General features: G+C 42.8%; 1 protein-coding gene and 1 long non-coding RNA gene across 9 annotated transcripts in view; one reads left to right on the forward strand and one right to left on the reverse strand.

The window, feature by feature from the left end:
* The window catches only part of LOC130297121 (uncharacterized), a 170,406-nt gene that overhangs the window by 120,301 nt on the left and 28,648 nt on the right, over positions 1–21,457 (reverse strand). For all 6 annotated transcript variants that reach the window (XR_008849407.1, XR_008849408.1, XR_008849409.1 and 3 more), the window contains exon 3: positions 6,092–6,184. This is a non-coding gene — a long non-coding RNA (uncharacterized LOC130297121). The remainder of the gene's footprint in view (positions 1–6,091; positions 6,185–21,457) is intronic.
* The window catches only part of KCNG1 (potassium voltage-gated channel modifier subfamily G member 1), a 163,975-nt gene that overhangs the window by 106,501 nt on the left and 36,017 nt on the right, over positions 1–21,457 (forward strand). For 2 of the 3 annotated variants that reach the window (XM_056549396.1, XM_056549397.1), the window contains exon 2: positions 10,133–10,931. In XM_056549396.1, coding sequence (XP_056405371.1) covers positions 10,173–10,931 — 759 coding nt within the window. In that variant the 5' untranslated portion in view covers positions 10,133–10,172. The remainder of the gene's footprint in view (positions 1–10,132; positions 10,932–21,457) is intronic. The other variant, XM_056549395.1, reaches the window with a different exon arrangement.

Here is a 21,457-nt window from a genome sequence, read left to right on the forward strand (position 1 = left end):
ATATGTGCTGCAATGGGTGGGGTGGCTGATGTGTGGGAGGGAGGAATGTAACTTCACACTTACAAGCATGGACATATGGGACGTGTAGTTTAACGGTTTAAGGACGCAGGGTTTTTCAGTTTTTGTTTTTTCCTTATCACCTTCTAAAAATAATAACACTTTCAATTTTGCACCTTAAAATCCATATGATTACTTATTTTTTGCGCCACCAATTCTACTTTGTAATCACATCAGTCATTTTACCCCAAAATCTACAGCAAAACGGAAAAGAAAATCATTGTGCGACAAAATGGAAGAAAAAACGCCATTTTGTACATTTGGGGGGTTTCCGTTTCTACGCAGTACATTTTTTGGTAGAAATGACACCTTCTCTTTATCCTGTAGGTCCATATAGTTACAATGATACCCTGCTTATATAGGTTTGATTTTGTCTTACTTCTGAAAAAAATCATAACTACATGCAGGAAAATTTATACGTTTAAAAAATTGTCCTATTCTGACCCCTATAACTTTTTTTATTTTTCCATGTACGGGGCGGAATGAGGGCTAATTTTTTGCACCGTGAGCTGAAGTTTTTATCTGTACTATTTTTGTTTTGATCTGACTTTTTGATAGCTTTTTATAAATTTTTTTATGGTATAAAAAGTGACCAAAAATACGCTACTTTGGATTTTTTTTGCGCGTACGCCATTGACCGTGCAGTTTAACAATAGATTTTTTTTTTATAGTTCGGACATTTACGCATGTGGCGATACCACATATATGTTTATTTTTATTTACACAGGTTTTTTTTATTGGGAAAAGGGGGGTGATTCAAACTTTCATTAGGGAAGGGGTTAAATGATCTTTATTAACTTTTTTTCACTTTTTTTTGCAATATTATAGCCCCTATAGGGGACTATAACATGCAGTACATTGATTCAATACACTGATCACTGCCATTGCATTGCAATGGCAGGGATCAGTGTTATCGGCGGTTGATTGCTCAAGCCTGGATTTCAGGCTTGGAGCAATTAATCACCGATCGGATGCGCAGGAGGCAGGTAAGGCATTCTCCTGTTGCATTCTAGCTGATCGGGACATTGCGATTTTACCGCGATGGTCCCGATCAGCCCGACTGAGCTGCCGGGAAGCTTTTACTTTCACTAAAAAGTTAATGCCAGACATCAGCCCGATCGGCGATGTCCGACATTAGCAACGGGTCCTGGTTGCTTATAGCAACCGAGACCCACCGAGTATGATGCGCGCTCACCGGTATGAGCGCACGTCATACCTCGGGAGCCGCTTATGGACGTTTATAAATGTCCATATGTGTTAAGGGGTTGAGAGAACAAACTCCAACAGGAAATACCCAGATAGCCTGGCAGGTATATACTAAAATCACCCTATGGTGGATAACCCCTTTAATGCAAGATAGCAGTGGTATCCATAATCATGAGCAATCAACAATGAATAGGAAAAGAGAACGATAAGAGAAGAACAGAGAATTTATGAAAAACAAACATAATTAGTAAACTTCTTATTTTTTAATTTCCTTGCTATCAACATCTATTTATTGTGACTGCAATACCTCTTTAAGTAATGGCTATTTCAGAGCCATGTTAAAAGTTTGAATCGGTTGGGGTCTCAGTGCTGTGATGCCCACCAATCAGGAGAATGCTCCACTTCTCAGCCAGGTGGCAGCAATTTCCGGCCTGTAATCCTATACATCCATGGGGCTGCGGAATAGAGATCGATGCAAGCTGGGGAGTGAAGCACTTAAGCACGCGTTTCTTCCTGATAATTCTCCTGATTCACCACTATCTCAAGTGTACATTTTAAATGGGTTATACAAAATTAGAAAAACATTGCTGTTTTCTTCCAGAAACAGAACCACTCTTCTTCTCAGTTTGTGCGTGGTATTGCAGTTTATTTTCATAGAAGTGAATGAAGCCAAGTATAAATACTACAAATAATCTGAGGATATTTGTGGCACTGCTTTTGGAAGAAAGATATGTTTTTCTAATCCTGAATAACCCCTTTATGCGCTCAGAGCTCTGTGCACTGAGCACTTCCTTAGCCTCTTCTTTTAGTTCTGAGTGACAGTTCTAGTGTCCAATATGGAGACCTCTAGAGCTCAGAGCAGAGAGAGGAGGATTCGAGAGAGTGTAAGACAAGCATGTCAAACTCAAAGGCTGACAAGGGCCAAAAAAACAAGGTTTAAGTTTATGTGAGCCGCATAATAAAAAAATAAATAAATAAATAAATAAAAACATACCCTACTTGCACAACACGCCATGTCCCCTTTGCACAACAACCCATGCCCCCTGCACAACATCTCATGCCCCCTGCACAAGACCCCATTCCCACCCTACACAGAACCCCATGCCCCCCTTCACAAGACCCCATGCGTCTTTTGTACAACACTCCATGGCCCCCTTTGCACAAGACCCCATGCCCCCCTGCACAAGACTGTACAGTACAGTTCCCCCATTAGGTGCAGTACAGTTCCCCCATTAGGTACAGTACAGTTCCCCCACATTAGGTGCAGTACAGTTCATCCACATTAGGTGCAGTACAGTTCCCCCACATTAGGTGCAGTACAGTTCCCCCACATTAGGTGCAGTATAGCTCCCCAACATTAGGTGCAGTTCAGTTCCCCCACATTAGGTGCAGTTCAGTTCCCCACATTAGGTTTAGTACAGTTCCCCCACATTAGGTTGGCAGTATAGTTCCCCACATTAGGTGCAGTACAGTTCCCCCACATTAGGTGCAGTATAGTTCCCCACATTAGGTGCAGTACAGTTCCCCCACATTAGGTGCAGTACAGTTCCCCCACATTAGGTGCAGTACAGTTCCCCCACATTAGGTGCAGTACAGTTCCCCCACATTAAGTGCAGTATAGTTCGCCCACATTAGGTGCAGTATAGTTCGCCCCACATTAAGTGCAGTATAGCTCCCCAACATTTGGTGCAGTTCAGTTCCCCACATTAGGTGTAGTACAGTTCCCCCACATTAGGTGCAGTAGTTCCCCCACATTAGGTGCAGTATAGTTCCCCACATTAGGTGCAGTACAGGTCCCCCACATTAGGTGCAGTATAGTTCCCCCACATTAGGTGCAGTATAGTTCCCCCACATTAGGTGCAGTAGTTCCCCCACATTAGGTGCAGTATAGCTCGCCCACATTAGGCGCAGTTCAGTTCCCCACATTAGGTGTAGTACAGTTCCCCCACATTAGGTGCAGTAGTTCCCCCACATTAGGTGCAGTATAGCTCGCCCACATTAGGCGCAGTTCAGTTCCCCACATTTGGTGTAGTACAGTTCCCCCACATTAGGTGCAGTAGTTCCCCCACATTAGGTGCAGTAGTTCCCCCACATTAGGTTGGCAGTATAGTTCCCCACATTAGGTGCAGTACAGTTCCCCCACATTAGGTGCAGTATAGTTCCCCACATTAGGTGTAGTACAGTTCCCCCACATTAGGTGTAGTACAGTTTCCCCACATTAGGTGCGGTAGTTCCCCCACATTAGGTGCAGTAGTTCCCCCACATTAGGTTGGCAGTATAGTTCCCCACATTAGGTGCAGTACAGTTCCCCCACATTAGGTGCAGTATAGTTCCCCACATTAGGTGCAGTACAGTTCCCCCACATTAGGTGCAGTATAGTTCCCCCACATTAGGTGCAGTATAGTTCCCCCACATTAGGTGCAGTATAGTTCCCCCACATTAGGTGCAGTATAGTTCGCCCACATTAGGTGCGGTATAGCTCCCCAACATTAGGTGCAGTTCAGTTCCCCACATTAAGTGTAGTACAGTTCCCCCACATTAGGTGCAGTAGTTCCCCCACATTAGGTTGGCAGTATAGTTCCCCACATTAGGTGCAGTACAGATCCCCCACATTAGGAGCAGTATAGTTCCCCACATTAGGTGCAGTACAGTTCCCCAATATTAGGTGCAGTATAGTTCCCCCACATTAGGTGCAGTATAGTTCCCCCACATTAGGTGCAGTATAGTTCCCCCACATTAGGTGCAGTATAGTTCCCCCACATTAGGTGCAGTATAGTTCCCCCACATTAGGTGCAGTATAGTTCCCCCACATTAGGTGCAGTATAGTTCCCCCACATTAGGTGCAGTATAGCTCTCCAACATTAGGTGCAGTTCAGTTCCCCCACATTAGGTGCAGTTCAGTTCCCCACATTAGGTTCAGTACAGTTCCCCCACATTAGGTTCAGTACAGTTCCCCCACATTAGGTGCAGTATAGTTCCCCACATTAGGTGCAGTACAGTTCCCCCACATTAGGTGCAGTATAGTTCCCCACATTAGGTGCAGTACAGTTCCCCTACATTAGGTGCAGTATAGTTCCCCACATTAAGTGCAGTACTGTTCCCCCACAGACATACAGCCTTCAGCCATATACAGTGTATCGCTGGAGGCTGTATGTCTGTTTACTGCCCCACTTCAACGTTCCGACCACCACTCCTCCGGTCCGGGGTCACGATCTACTGCTATGGCCTTTGGGCCATAGCAGTAGGTCCCGGGACTGGAGAAGCGGTGGTCAGAACACCGAAGATCAAGTGCTGGTGAGTGGTGCTCTTCTCCTATGAGCGCACGCACGGGACGTCAGTGATGTCCCTGCATGCACTACCTCTCGGCAGCCCCTGCGTTTTTAAAGTTAACGCGGGGCCACAGAGAGGTAACCGGGACACAGGGATGCCCCGAATGGGACGTGGGCCCCCTGGGGGCACGGGGGCGGAGCAGGCGCTCCATGAGCGCCAATGATGATCTGGTCCTGACAGAGCAATGAATATCTTTGCCGGGCCGCAAAGATATTCATTGTGGGCCCGTGGGCCGCATATTTGACACCCATGGTGTAAGAGGTTGTCATTAGAATGTGACCCCCAGGGTGATTCTGGTTGCCTTGGGTACCGCATCCTGGCAAACAGCTGCCACTGTAGAGGAAATGTAGTATTACATGGTGGCCAATCAGATTAATAGCTGTCCACGTAATACAAAGAAGGCTCATAACCAGGGAACCTCTACTAGAGAGATGCTTTCCATTCTGACTTGGGGGGGGGGGGGGATTCCTAGTAAATTTCTATGTTCTTCCATAAGCTTCTTGGAAAACTATTTACAAAAAGAAATTGAAAAAAAGCTCTATAAGTAGTAAAGAAAATGATGCCTAAACATGTCATATACCAGAATGCATAAGCAGCTATAAATTATCACATGGTTAAAGCCCTAAGGATTATAGAGTAAAAAATAGTTTCCACATGTTATAATTCCCTTGAATTAAAAATTTTGATTCTGCTATCTTAATGCATTCATTCTTCTTTCATTCTCAAACTTCCCTCATATGCAGCCTGCTCCTAGGTTTAAATTATTCTTATGTAGGAGTATCTTACCTGAAATACATGCTAGATATGAGGTTTATGTGTCCAGAATTCTAGAGCTTGCTGTGGGATCTCTGCTTTCTAGCTATGCTTGTACATATCGCATAAAACTCCTCCTGCAGACATTGCTTTCTATTAATAGCCTGCATGAGCTGCCCCTCATGTATGCTCTCCTTCCTATCCACAACCTGTGGGAGCTTCTCTCCATGTATGTTCTCCCCACTTTCATCCCCCTACCCTGCCCCTTTCCCCACTGGGATGTCTTAACACTGATAAAAGGGAGAAAGAGAACAGAAAATAGTCTAATTGAGGTTTCTCATCTTTCTCTGAGCAACAGATTTTTGTCAATAATGATAAATTTGCCAATTCAACCTTTTTGTTCAATAACCTGAAGTTTGCCAGTACCATTTGCTGAAAAGCAGCCCCACACCATGATGTTCCCACCTCCTAACCTTGCTGTTTTTTGGGGGGGTTTTAGGGTGATGTGCAGTGCCATGTCTCCAAGCATTGTGTGTATTACGGCATCCAAACAGTTCCATTTTGCTGTCATCCGACTGTACTATAGTCTCCCAGTATTTCACTGGCGTTTCCAAATGTTGTGCAGCAAACTTTAAACAAGCTTCAGCATGCTTTTTATTCAGCAATGGAGTCTTGCATGGTGAGCGTGCATAGAGCCCATAGCGGTGGAGTGCATTACTTACTGTTTTCTTTTATACAACAGTACCTGCTAATTCAAGTTCTTTTTGAAGCTCTACACAAGTGGTCCTTGGCATTTGAACAACTCTTATTTTCCTCTGACAGAAATCTTGAGAAGAACCTGGTTGAGACAAATATATAGTAAAATAATTGTCTTTTCACTTCAGTATTATGTGTAACAGTGCTCACTGTAATAATAAGAAGCTTAGAAATGAGCCTGTAACCAACACCATCGTTATGTTTTGCAACAATTAGGGTGAAGGTCTTGAGGCAGCTCTTTGCTTTTACCCCTCATGAGATGTGTCTTGTGTGACACCTTTTTTTATATATCCAAATTCCCCAAGGGTTTCCCAGGGTTTTCAATAATATCCAATTCCCTTCTGAGCCAAAGCCCAGATGGGACTAAATCCCAATTCTATGGACCCCCTTAAAATGTAACTTTTATTTTATATTGTTAAAATTCTTTATATGCCCTTGGTGCTCATACAATGATATTGTGATTAAAATTACATAGGGACCAAAACCAGAATTAGGTGGTTATTGTATCCACTCTTAAACACAGGGGATATTTCAGTACTGATTGGCCATTCATTCATCAGTATTGTGACCAAATTGAGTTCAGTGTTCTTTATATTAGATAGCCTCATATGTTACAATATACTCTTCCTATTAAGGTCTGTCCCTAAGCATAGGGAGTTCTCCCACTTAAAAAGTTGAGAGAGGCCTGTAACTTTCATCATAGGTATACCTCAACTATGAGAGACATAATGAGAAAAAAAATCCATAAACTCACATTGTCTGATTTTTAAAGCATTTATTTGCAAATTATGGTGAAAAATAAGTATTTGGTCACCTACAAACAAGCAAGATTTCTGGTTCTCACAGACCTGTAGCTTCTTCTTTAAGAGTCTCCTCTGTCCTTCACTCGTTACCTGTATTAATAGCACCTGTTTGAACTTGTTATCAGTATAAGACACCTGTCCACAACCTCAAACAGTCACACTTCAAACTCCACTATGACCAAGACCAAAAGAGCTGTCGAAGGACACCGGAAACAAAATTGTAGACCTGCAGCAGGCTGAGAAGACTGAATCTGCAATAAGCAAGTAGCTTGGTATGAAGAAATAAACTGTGGGAAAAATTATTAGAAAATGGAAGACATACAAGACCACTGATAATCTCCCTCGATCTGGGGCTCCACGCAAGATCTCACCCTGTGGTGTCAAAATGATCACAAGAATGAAGCACAATGGGCAATGACTAAAAATGCCAGAACCACACAGGGGGACCTAGTTAATGACCTGCAGAGATCTGGGACCAAAAGTAACAAAAGCTACCATCAGTAACACACTACACCACCAGGGACTCAAATCATGCAGTGCTAGACATGTCCCCCTGCTTAACGACGCAGGATGTATATGTACGTCCTGCGCCGACTCCCCTGATATAACATGGGGTCACGAAGTGAAAGTGAAAGCTTCCCGGCAGCTCAGTGGCGCTGTTCGGGACCACTGCTGTGAAATTGCGGCGTCCCGAACAGCTTGCAGGACGTGAGGAGGATCCATACCTGCCTCATGCACGTCCGATCGCTGAAGGACTGCTCCGTGCCTGAGATCCAGGCAGGAGCAGTCGAGCTGCGATAACAGTGATCAATGCCATGCTATTGCATGGCAGTGATCAGTGTAGGAAATCAGTGGTGCAATGTTATAGTCCCCTATGGAGGCTATAACACTTCAAAAAATAAAGTGTTAATAAATGTGATTTAACCCCTTCCCTAAAAAAAAAGATTTCAATCACCCCCCCCCCCCTTTTCCCATAAAAAAAACTATGTAAGTAAAAGTAAATAAACATATGTGGTATCGCGTAAATGTCCGAACTATAAAAATATATTGTTGATTAAACCACATGGTCAATGGCGTTCACGTAAAAAAATTCCAAACTCCAAAATAGCATATTTTTGGTCACTTTTTATACTATAAAAAAATGAATAAAAAGCGATCAAAAAGTCCAATCCAAACAAAAAAACTTCAGATTACGGCGCAAAAAATTAGCCCTCATACATTCCCATATGCTGAAAAATAAAAAAAGTTATAGGGGTCAGAAGAGGAAATTTTTAGTTGTTTTTTTCCAGAAGTAAGACAAAATCAAACCTATATAAGTAGGGTATCATTTTAATCGTATGGACCTACAGAATAAAGATAAGGTGTCATTTTTACCGAAAAATGCACTGCGTAGAAACGAAAGCCCCCAAAAGTGACACAATGGCGTTTTTTTTTGTTGTTTTTTTTCCAATTTTTACGCACAATGATTTTCGGGTAAAATGACTAATGTCATTACAAAGTAAAATTGGTGGCACAAAAAATAAGCAATCATATGTATTTTTAGGTGGAAAATGTTAAGGGTTATGATTTTTAAAAGGTAAGAAAAAACGAAAATGCAAAAACTGAAACATGCTGAGTCCTTAAGGGGTTAAGATGTCTGGGCCCGTCTGAAGTTTGCTAGAGAGCATTTGGATGATCCAGAAGAGTATTGGGAGATTGTTCTCATGTGGTCAGATGAAACCAAAGTAGAACTTTTTGGTAAAAACTCAACTCAACTCGTCATGTTTGGAGGAAAAAGAATGCTGAGTTGCATCCAGAGAACACCATACCTACTGTGAAGCACGGGTATGGAAACATCATGCTTTGGGACAGTTTTTCTGCTAAGGGACCAGCATTATGTCTATCATAGTTTAAGTATACCTATGATAAAAATTACAGGGCTCTCTCAAGTGGGAGAACTTGCACAATTGGTGGCTGACTAAATACTTTTTGCCCCACTGTGTATGTATGTATATATATATATATATATATATATATATATATATATATATATATATATATATATATATAAAAAATAAATGGTCATCACACCACCTTCACGGGTAGCATTCCCTAAAATCAGCTTTAGATCCAGTTACGGACTCTCAGAAATTGATTGGGATATTATTCAGAGCCAGAATTCTCCCCAGAAGGGAAGAGGACCTATCTGCAGACAGCTGTTTTATTGAAAGCCGAGGTACGTGCTCTCAAATCACCCGAGTGCAGACAGCTGTTTCGGGGTGTTTGCCCCTCCTCAGTACAGAGCAGGGTGTTCTGGCTTGGTTGGTAAGAGGCCTGTAGACTAGGATAAAGGGATAAGTATTCTCCTTAGGGAGGAACACCGCTTCCGATGTATGGAGATTCAAAAAAGGCCATAAGCACTCCACTGACTTTCTGTGAAGGTGGTCTGATGAGCTGCTTTTCATATTCCTTTTCCCAGAAAGCCTGTGGAGTGCTAATGGCCTTTTTTGAATCTCCATACACCGGAAGCTCTAAGGAGAATACTTAATCCTATATATCCCTATAGGTGTAGTCTGAAGACGCGCCGGCCCTTGTCGTGAAAGCGGCTGTTCACTGCACCTGACTGCAGACCCTGGCGTCCTGCGTTTTGAAAAGATGTATGCACCTTGAATAAAGACAAAGTTTTCACTGCAGATGTGCCTCTGGATTGTAAGTGCTCCCCTATATTCTCTGCTCTTTTATGCTTGTATTCACGGATCCTTTAATATGGTTTGAGCACAGTCAAGAGACACTAGATGTTCCTGCAACTGTAGTAGTGCTGCACTAGCCCCCATCCCGGCAGTTGTTAGCCTGTCTATTGAAAAATAAGTAAAATCTCTGCTGGTTGGATAGGAATTAAGCCATATATCGACCAAGTCACTAATGATAAGAATTTTGACAAATTAGTGACCTGTTTTTTTAGGTGGTATACGTCTAGAGCTACTGGGACATGATCTGTATAGGGCAGGGTCAAGCGCTAAGTCCCCTACCATTATTAAGGAAGGGGACTTCATTCAAAGTAAGGAAGGAGAGATAAATGATTACAGAATAAGAGCTGTTAAAAAAGTTGCTTGATTTTGGATTCAGGCAACAACTGAATAATAACAAAATTCAGTGTAAAGGTGTCTATAGACATTAATATAACAGATGTGTTTATCATCTTCCTTTTATAGATGGATTTTGACTATTCCCCTTTTTCTCTATTACAGCTTTCTCGTGTATTCACAGGATGTAACTGATGCAGCCAACATGACTCTTCTAGGAGGGGAGAATTCAGACTATGACTACAGCGCTCTAAGCTGTGCCTCTGACACTTCTTTCAATCAAAACTTCTTTACAGAAACTGAAACACTAAAAGGGATATTTTACAAGAGGGCCAAGCTTTTACAGCCAGGTGAGGAACTCTTTCATAGCTTTCACCCAGAAGATCGCAAGCGCCATGCCATTATAAATGTTGGGGGCATCAGGTACCTCCTTCCATGGACGACACTAGAGGAGTTTCCGCTGACACGTCTGGGGCAGCTGAAGTTGTGCAGCAACTTTGATGAGATTTTAAGCATTTGTGATGATTATGATGTCACCTGCAATGAGTTTTTCTTTGATCGGAATCCTGGGGCTTTCAGAACTATTCTGACTTTCTTGCGTGTGGGAAAATTGCGACTCTTACGTGAAATGTGTGCTCTCTCTTTCCAAGAAGAGCTTCTGTACTGGGGGATTGAGGAGGACAGTCTAGAGTGGTGCTGTAAAAGAAGGTATATCCAAAAGATGGAGGAGTTTGCTGAGCTCAACCTGCAGGAGGATGAGCTATTAGAAAATGAAAATGGGTCAGAGCCTGAAGATGAGAGCAAGCTAAATATGTGCATGCGACACCTGCACAATATGGTGGAGAAACCACAGTCTGGACTGCCAGGAAAAATCTTTGCTTGCCTGTCTGTTTTATTTGTGACTATCACAGCTGTGAATCTCTCTATCAGCACCATGCCAGATTTAAGGGAAGAAGAGGAAAAAGTAAGAACATTGTGTATTCGGTAATTTACTAGGGGGTTGGCTATCTTAAATTTACTTTTTCATAAGCTGTACTAATAAGTAAAATGAGGCACTTACTCATGTACAGTTTTGCTCAAAAGTTTGCCTACCATTGGAGAATTGGTAATATATAAATAATTTTCAAAGAAAATATCAACGACAGGGCGCAGTCTTTTTCTGTTAGTTATCCACGAGGCCATGATTTTTTACAGGTGGTATAGCTGCCCATTTGTCTTGGCAAAATGCCTCCGGGTCATGCAAAGTCTTTGGTCGTCTTGCATGAACCACACAAGTCAGATCTCTCAAAGTCAGAAGACTGTGGTGGCTAGTCCATAACCTTCACCTTTTTCTGCTGCAACCACTGGAGGGTCAACCTGGCCTTGTACTTAGGGTCATTTGTTGTGCTGGAAAGTTCAAGGGTGACCCCTGCACAGCTTTTGTGCATAAGAATGCAAATTGTCTGCCATTATTTTCTGATAACATACTGTATTCATCTGTCCATCAATCTTTAGAGCTCACCCCCCCCCAAAAAAAAAAAAAAAAGCAGTGGCCACCACCATACTTTACAGGTGGGATGGTGTTTGTTTCCCTACAAACATAGCTCTAGGGCATAAGTGTCTGATAGCGGGGGGGGGGGGGGGGGGGGTCTGACCACTGGGACTCCTTGCCATCTTCTGCCCAGAATCCCGGCTCGCCTCGTGCACTGAGCCATCTGTGCATGGATTACTGTCAATCACCGCATGAAGCGGTGGCCGACAGGCTCCCTCCATGTATCTCTATGGGAGAGCCAGAGATACAGCACTCATGTGTCTCCAACTCTCCCATAGTAACATAGTTCATAAGGTTGAAAAAAGACCAGAGTCCATCAAGTTCAACCTATACCCCTAATAAGTCCCTACTGAGTTGAGTTGATCCAGAGGAAGGCATAAAACCCTCATACTAGAGGTAAAAATTCCCTCCTGACTCCAAATATGGCATCAGAATAAATCCCTGGATCAATGTTCTGTCCCTATAAATCTAGTATACATAACCACTAGAGATGAGCAAACTTACAGTAAATTCGATTCTTCACGAACTTCTCGGCTCGGCAGTTGATGACTTATCCTGCATAAATTAGTTCAGCCTTCAGGTGCTCCGGTGGGCTGGAAAAAGGTGGATACATTCCTAGGAAAGAGTCTCCTAGGGCTGTATGCACCTTTTCCAGCCCATCGGAGCACTTGAAAGCTGAACTAATTTATGCAGGATAAGTCATCAACTGCCGAGCCGAGAAGTTCGTGACGAATCGAATTTACTGTAAGTTCGCTCATCTCTAATAACCACCAATGTTCTTACTCTCCAAAAATGCATCCAGACCCTTTTTGAACTCTTTTACAGAGTTCACCATGACCACCTCCTCTGGCAGAGAGTTCCATAGTCTCACTGCTCTTACAGTAAAGAACCCCCGTCTGTGCTGGTGTAGAAACCTTCTTTCCTCAAGATGTAGAGGATGCCCCCTTGTTATAGATACAGTCCTGGGTATAAATAGATCATGGAAGAGATCTCTGTACTGTCCCTTGATATATTTATGCATAGTTATTAGGTCGCCCCTAAGCCTTCTTTTTTCTAAACTAAATAACCCTAATTCTGATAATCTTTCTGGGTACTGTAGTCCTCCCATTCCCCATATTACCCTGGTTGTCCGTCTTTGAACCCTCTCCAGCTCCTCTATATCTTTCTTGTACACTGGTGCCCAGTACTATACACAGTATTCCATGTGTGGTCTGACTAGTGATTTGTACAGCGATAGAATTATTTCCTTGTCGTGGGCATCTATACCCCTATTGATGCACCCCATGATTTTATTTGCCTTGGCAGCAGCTGCCCGACACTGGTCACTACAGCTAAATTTACTATTAACTAAGACTCCCAAGTCCTTTTCCATGTCAGTCGCTTTACAGAGTTTAGTATCATCTGCAAAGATTGCTACTTTACTATTCAACCCCTCTACAAGGTCATTAAAGGGTACCTTTCATCAAAGAAACTTTTGATATATTATAGATTAATGTATGCAGAATACCTTTCCAATAGTATGTTGTAAAAAAATATGCTTCTTTCTATTTAATTTTCCACTTTGAAAAAATGACCACCAAGGGTCTCCCTACCAGTCCTTTTTTTTTTATAGATTTCAGACTCATGCAGGAGTCCTAAATCTCATACTGCAGCCGGAACACAGACAACCTCAGCACTGCTCACTGCCAGGGAGCAGTGTAGAGCTTGTCTGTGTCCCGGCTGCAGTCCGAGATTTAGGACTCCTGCATGAGTCTGAAATCTATAAAAAAGGACTGGTAGGGAGACCCCTAGTGGTCACTTTTTCAAAGTGGAAAATTAAATAGAAAGAAGCATATTTTTTAATAACATGCTATTGGAAAGTTATTCTGCATACATTAATCTATAATATATCAAAAGTTTCTTTGATGAAAGGTACCCTTTAATAAATATATTAAATAGAACAGGACCCAAGACTGACCCCTGTGGTACCCCACTAGTAACAGTCACCCAATCAGAATAAGTACCATTAATAACCACCCTCTGTTTCCTATCACTGAGCCAGTTACTTACCCACATTCTCCCCCAGCCCGATCCTTCTCATTTTATGCACCAACCTTTTATGTGGAACCGTATCGAATGCTTTGGAAAAATCCTGATATACGAGATCCAGCGATTCCCCCTGGTCCAGTCTGGAGCTCACCCCCTCATAAAAGCTGATCAGATTAGTTTGACAGGACCGATCCCTCATAAAGCCATGCTGATACGGGGTCATACATTTATTTTTATCAAGATATTCCAAAATAGCATCTCTGAGAAAACCCTTGAACAATTTACATACACTGGAGGTTAAACTAACAGGTCTATAATTCCTGGGGTCACCTTTTGAACCCTTTTTAAATATGGAGGGGTTGTGTCAGCTTCTGCTTTGTGCAGTGGTCGACAGTAACCTGTGTACGGAGCGGAGATTGCTCCATGCTTGAGGACAGCCGGGGTGGCGAGCAGGAGATCGCAGCAGTCAGACGCCCCACAAGCAGACACTTATCCCCGATCCTGTGGATACCGGATGTACCGGAGTTCCCCTTAAAATAAAAGACTGTTAGGAAGTGCCTTATTGTATTGATTAGTACAGTTGACAAAAAAGTTAATAAAAGGTGGCCAACCCTTTTGGATAGTCTTTTTTGTTAGAATAATCCCCAGAATATGATGTCTTCCTGCTGGGGCCCCTATTGATCAGCTGTAAACTGTGGAGAAACGAATCAAACAACAAGTGCTCTCCAGCACCATGTGGAAAAAAGCATTACACAGTTTCCATTTAAATCACTGATCTAGCTGTGTAATGCATAGAAAAGCATGGTACCTCCAGAGTGAGATTCTAGTTGCTCTCCACCCACTCATTTAAAGGGGTACTCCGGCACTTAGACATCTTATCCCCTATTAAAAGGATAGGGGATAAGATGCCTGATCGCGGGGGTCCCGCCGCTGGGGACCCCCGTGATATTGCACGCCGCACCCCGTTAAAATCAGTCCCCGGAGCGTGTTCGATCCAGGTCTGATTACTGCCGATCACGGGGCCGGCGCATTGTGACGTCACGGCTCCGCCCCCTCAATGTAAGCCTATGGGAGGCTTGCATTGAGTCCACCATTGTATACTGATATTACACAGAAATTCCCTACATATGAAACTGTTCCATGTAAGCAGCAGAGAGAAATGACAGATCATACCTTTTACTCTTCTAACTACAGGTGAAGTTGATTATATGGCAATCTAGGGCCCATAAGCCTATTAAAGACTGCCAGAGAATGCAGTCTGCAGTTATACCGGGAGGCTGGAGCTTATTATAAACATATCTGCAGTGTCACAGTGATGGCGTTTTACTATGTTCTATTTTTTCCTTCCTGCAGTAAAATATTACTTTTGGCAGATTTAAAAGGGTTTATATAGGACCTCACAGGAAACCCCCATTGAAATACACAATTCTGCTAATTATAAGATGAGTGCTTACTATGCCATGTGCCGAGTGTTTTTGTGGCAAATTCTACTTTAACTTTATGAGCCCAATAGTCATGATTTCTATTTGGTTTCTAATGAGGATAGTTCTGCTGTTTTATTGTATATAATAGAATAAGAGGGTATCTTTGCCTATATCAAGCAACTAAAGCAGCACTATCTGTGCCTACAATACACACAAGAGCTGCACTGTGTTTACATCACATACAAGAGAGGTGGCACTAACTGTGCCTATATCATATACAAGGATGCTATATGTGCCTACATGATGCACCAGGAGGCATACACGGGAAGGTAGTACTATCTGTGTCTATACCGTCAACAAGGAGAGCAAAGGCATTTTCTATTTAAAGTGGTGCACTGCTTCCACTAGAGCAAGGCGACAACCACATTACATTGAAGATTAGGAGTAACTGGGCTGTAGTGCAAACTCATATGTCTCAACGGCTCAGAGAAGGTTACTGCAGCATCCTTTTCTAATGATTCCTTATTGTATATTTATAACATTACAAACCTTGTCCCACTTTGAAACATTAAGAACTTTCTGAATTTTTACATGCTTTTTAGATTTTTACATGCTATTTATCAAGCATTTAAAGAACTGGAAAATGATGCAGGATAGAAGTAAAATTTAAATGTGTACTCCGCCCCCTAGACAGCTTATCTCCTATCCAAAGGATAGGGTATAAGATATCTGGTCGCGCTGGGACCTCCCACGATCTCCAGCCCGACACTGCAGCATTCTGAAAATGGAAGCATGGAGCATCCATGTTTTTGAGGTCACGCAACGTCCCCTCCATTCATGTCTATGGTAGGGGTGTGACGGCTAGTACATAGCCGCCACGCATCCTCCCATAGACATGAATGGAGGGTGTGTGACGGCTGTGGTCACCCATCATACGTCATAGAGTGGAGTTAGCTCCATGCACCGCATGACTGGAGTGCCACACAGGAGATTGTGGGGGGGGGGATAAGATTTTTAGGGTTGAGTACCCCTTTAAATTACTAAGTTTCTTTAATTTATAACAAGAAAAAAAAAAGATTTAGACTTTTATTACTGTGAGAGCAAGGGTGAGCAAGATACATGGCAGGAACCTCAAATGACTGTACAGTGAAGAAGAAAAAAAATATTTGATCTCCTGCTGACTGTTCATTTACCCATTGGCAAAGAAATTATCAGTCTCTAATTTTATATATTGAAAAATGTATATTTTATCAGAGACAGCATAACAACAAAAGAAAAAAAAGATTCCTTCTGTTTAAAAATCTTAATCCTTCCAGTACTTATCAACAGGCGTATGCTCCAGAGGAAGTTATTTTCTTTTTTAATTTACTTTCTGTTTGACCACAGTGCACTCTGCTGACATCTCTGTCTATGTTAGGAACTGTCCAGAGTAGAAGCAAATGCTCATAGCAAACATATGATGCTCTGGACAGTTCCTGACATGGACAGAGGTGTCAGCAGAGAGAACTGTGGTCAGACAGAAAAAGAAATTTAAAAATAAAAGAACTTCCTTTGGAACATACAGCAGCTGATAAGTACTGGAAGGATTAAGATTTTTAAATAGAAGTAATTTACAAATCTGTTTAACTTTTTGGCATGAGTGGATTTAAAAAAAATTGTTTTCCACTGGAGTACCCCTTTAAATGAGTTATTCATTGATTTGCATTTTACTCAATAAGTATTTGACCCCTTTGAAAAACATGACTTCGTATTAAGTTGAACGTTGATGTCCGCCATTACCGGGGGGATCTCTGGCTGCTGATAGCAGCAAGGAACCTCTGTTTATGATGCAAGCGCAGCTCGTGTACTCGCAAATCAATTCATAATTTATTAATAAATTTATTAATAAATAATGGATTTTGTTGTTGTCTCTCACTGTTCAAATAAACCTATCATTACATTAACCCCTTCCCGACCTATGACTTACCAGTACGTCATGGGTCAGGTGAGGGGAACATGACGCGGGCCTGCGGGTCGGGTCTGCGTCATAATCGGCAGATCCCCGCTGCTATCAGCAGCTGACATCTGCTGGTAATGATGGACATTGGAGCTGGCTCCGATGTCCGTCATTGAAATGGTTAAATGCCGTGATCAATAGAAATCACGGCATTTAAACGTTAAATGCCGGTTATCCCTAGGGGTCTACGGGACCCATCTGCAGCTCCGCAATGTAATCAGGGGCTGAAGATCGGTAGCCGGGGAAGAACAGGGGCTTACCTGGTTTTCCTGCTGCTCTGTGGACTGGCGATTACTAAAGGCTGCCTTTGGCAGCCCTTAGCAATCGAGCGTAGAAAACATTGATCAATGTAATGCAATAGCATTTCATTGATCTATATAAGCCATATAATGATGGCATATGATATGCCCCTAGGGGGGGCCAAAAAATGTGTAAAAAAAAGGGAAAAAATTTTTTTTAAATATAAAAAAATCCTCCCCCATAATATTTCAAATTCCCACCCTTTTTTCATTTTTTTAATAAAACACTGTAAAGCTAGTTTTCCACTTTTTTTTTTTCCATTCTGCTGTATGGCGTTATTTGTGTGAAAAAAACACTGCGGCTAGATGTTAGCTGCAAGTGATTAGGGAACTGCAAAATGCCATAGCCACTTGGCGTTTTTCAGTTTAGCTTTTTTTTATCCTTTTGGCATTTTTCAGCAATTTTTTGCTCCTTTGCAGTTTTTCAAAAACGACCTCTTGTTGAGACTCTGGCGTTTTTTAAGGAAAATCTTTGCGTTTCCCTCCCATAGAAGTCTACGGGAGTGAAAAACGTTAAGAAAAACGTCATGTGGGTTTTAACTTTGGCGTTTTTGCTGTCGTTTTTTATTCTGTTTTATTCTGTATCACCAAAAAAGTGATGGAGATACCATTTTTAATAACATTTCGTAGGGTACCATAAAAAAAATTATAATAAAAAAGATACTGTAGTGATGGAAAAAATTGTATTTAACGAAATGTATCTTTTTATAACTAAATTTTGATTCATTTATGTGTGCGGGCAGGCAACTAAAAATGTAGCCGAAAATAATAAAAATGTAGTGTGTGTGTTTTGCATTTAATTTTTTTTTTTTTTTTTTTTTTTTTTAGGTAGTACTACTCCCAGCATGTAACACACTGTCCCATGATGGGAGTAGTAGTACCTGTACTAATTGACAGGTCCCCAGGTCCATTGCAATCCTTCTGTATCATTTATAGATGCGGTCGGCCGCTCTTCTATGGTCCCCTGCACTGCCGTATATATACACCTATTCATATTTCCTGCAGAGAGCTGTGATTGGCCAGATGGTTCCAGTCAATCACAAGTCTCTGTGGGAAATATGAATAGGTGTCTATATACATCAGTGCAGGGGACCATAGAAGAGCAGCCGCCCGCATCTATACATTATACAGGACGATCGCATCGGGTGTCAGAAGTGACACTCGCTGCGATCTGTCTATTAATGCAAGTACTACAGCTCAGTGGCGTTGCTAGGGTTGGTGTCACCTGGTGCGGTAAAAAATGGTGTCACCCCATACCTCCCCCCTCCCCCCAGTAAGTTTTTAGCCTGTTGTGACAGACACCACTGGTGTAGCGCATTGTGAGAAATTCCAGTATAATAATCAGATATACCAGTTGCCACAGAATAGGAAAGTGTTAAAGAAGTTTTCACTATTGAAATATACAGCTCGCAGATTTACTTAAAGGGGTACTCCACTGGAAAACATTTTCTTTTATATCAACTGGTGCCAGAAAGTTAAACAGATTTTTAAATTACTTCTATTTAAAATCTTAATACTTACAGTACTTATAAGCTGGTGTATGCTCCACAGGAAGTTGCGTAGTTCTTTCCAGTCTGACCACAGTGCTATTTGCTGACACCTCTGTCCATGTCAGGAACTGTCCAGAGCAGGATAGGTTTGCTATGGGGATTTGCTCCTACTATGGACAGTTCTTGACCTGGACAGAGGTGTCAGCACAGAGCACTGTGGTCAGACAGAAAAGAAATGAAAAAAGAAAATAACTTCCTGTGAATCGCTTATACAGCAGCTAATAAGTACTGGAAGGATTAAGATTTTTAAATAGAAGTAATTTACAAATCTTAAACTTTGTAGCACCAGTTGATTAAAAAAAAGTTTTCCAGTAGAGTACCCCTTTAGCAGTGGTGAGGTTATGCTGGGAGTTGTAGTTTCACTGACCTAACTGTAGAACTGACAAGCGACTACAGCTCTGATAGGACATAGAGAGGAGAATGTACAATGATATCAGTGACTACAGGTGATGTCTTCTCTATAGTGAGGAGAATACACAATGATATCAGTGACTACAGGTGACGTCTTCTCTATAGTGAGGAGAATACACAATGATATCAGTGACTACAGGTGACATCTTCTCTATAGTCTTTCCTTATCTAATTCAGATGGTACATACCGCCAGGACTTGTTCCAGTTAAAACTTCTGTCTGTAGAATGTGACGCCCAGACGTCTCCTCACTATGTCAGCGCATTCTCATCCTCTATATGAAAACAAGTATTATAAACCTGCCAGACACTGTATCCTCTAAATATAATACTACTATACACTATACTCTTTGATTATAAACCTTCCATACACCATACCCACTGAATATAATACTACCACATACTGTACATTCTGAATATAATACCAACACATACTGTACACTCTGAATATAAATCTACCACATACTGTACACTGAATATAAATCTGCCACATACTGTACCCTCTGAATATAAATCTGCCACATACTGTACCCCTGAATATAATACCGCCACACACTGTACCCACTGAATATAATACTACCACACACTGTACATTCTGAATATAATACCAACACATACTGTACACTCTGAATATAAATCTGCCACATACTGTACCCTCTGATTATAAATCTGCCACATACTGTACCCCTGAATATAATACCGCCACACACTGTACCCACTGAATATAATACTACCACATACTGTACCCTCTGAATATAATACTATCACACACTGTACCCACTGAATATAATACTACCACAAACTGCACCCTCTGAATATACTACTACCACAAACTGCGCCCTCTGAATATAATGTTGCCATACAGTGCACCCTCTGAATATAATACCACAACCGCAGTAACACCCCTCAACATCCTTTAGCTGATGCTACTGATGCTATTACCACGGGAGGGGGGTATTGGTGGTGTTGCTAGTGGATGATGGGGGTGCTACTACTGGGGGGGTGTTGCTGGAGGATGATGAGGGTGCTAATGGCCATCCCCCCTGGCAGTATCACCCCCATCATCCATCGGCAGGATCATCCTCCTGGCAGGAGCACCGCCATCATCCACCATCAGGATCTGCTGATGGAGGTGCTGCTGGGGGGGGGGGGGTGTTGCTGGTGGGTGATGAGGGTGCTACTGCCAGGGGGGGAGCATTAGGTAGGCTGCAGTTCCCCCACATTAGGTAGGTAGCAGTTTCCCCACATTAGGTAGCATCTTTTCCCCACATTAGGCAGCATAGATTCCCCACATTTGTTACCAGTTCCCCCACATTAGGTAGGTGCCAGTTACCCCACATTAGGTAGCAATTTCCCCACATTAGGTAGCACAGATTCCCCACATTAGGTAGCAGTTTCCCCACATTAGGTAGCATAGATTCCCCAAATTCGGTAGCACAGATTCCCCACATAAGGTAGCATAGACTCCCCACATTTGGTAGCACAGACTCCCCACATTTGGTAGCACAGACTCCCCACATTAGGTAGCATAGACTCCCCACACACACAAACATAGATAGAGACAGACAGACAGACACACACACTCACCCATCCAGCGCAGCGCTCCTTCTCCTTCTGCACGGCCATGCGGTGTGACGTCAGGCCAGCGCAGACGTGGGAGCGGAGGCCGGGCACAGTGCTGGTGAAGGTGAGGGGGGGTGTGATGACGGACGGGCGCACAGTGCAGGTGAAAGGGGGGGGTTGCTGAAGGACGGGCGCACCGCACACACAGCGCAGGGGGGGATGCTGACGGATGGGAGGCCGGTCAGGCACAGATGGGGGGTGTCGGTGTAGCTGGGGAGGGGGGATGGTGCTGCGGAGCGTCTTGGTGCCACCCCATTAGGTTGGTGTCACCCGGTGCGGGCCGCACCCCCCGCACCCGGGTCGCAACGCCACTGCTACAGCTCCCAGCATGAAGCACCCGATGCGATCGTCCTATCTATTGCAGAGATGCCGAGCGGGTCTGTACAGCACACGCATCTCTGCACTATACTCCGGAGGTCAGCCAGTGATATGAATAGAACATCACTCATTCATATTTCCCTCTGAGAGCGGGGATTGGCAGCAACCATCCGGCCAATCCCCACTCTGGGCGGAAAATATGAATGAGTGAGGTGAATATCTATTCACATCACTGGCAGTCCGGAGTACAGAGTAGAGATGCAAGCGCTGTATAGAGCTGCTCCGAATCTGTGCAATAGATGGGATGATCAC

This window comes from Hyla sarda, chromosome 12, assembly GCF_029499605.1.
Source record: "Hyla sarda isolate aHylSar1 chromosome 12, aHylSar1.hap1, whole genome shotgun sequence".
NCBI lineage: Eukaryota > Metazoa > Chordata > Amphibia > Anura > Hylidae > Hyla > Hyla sarda.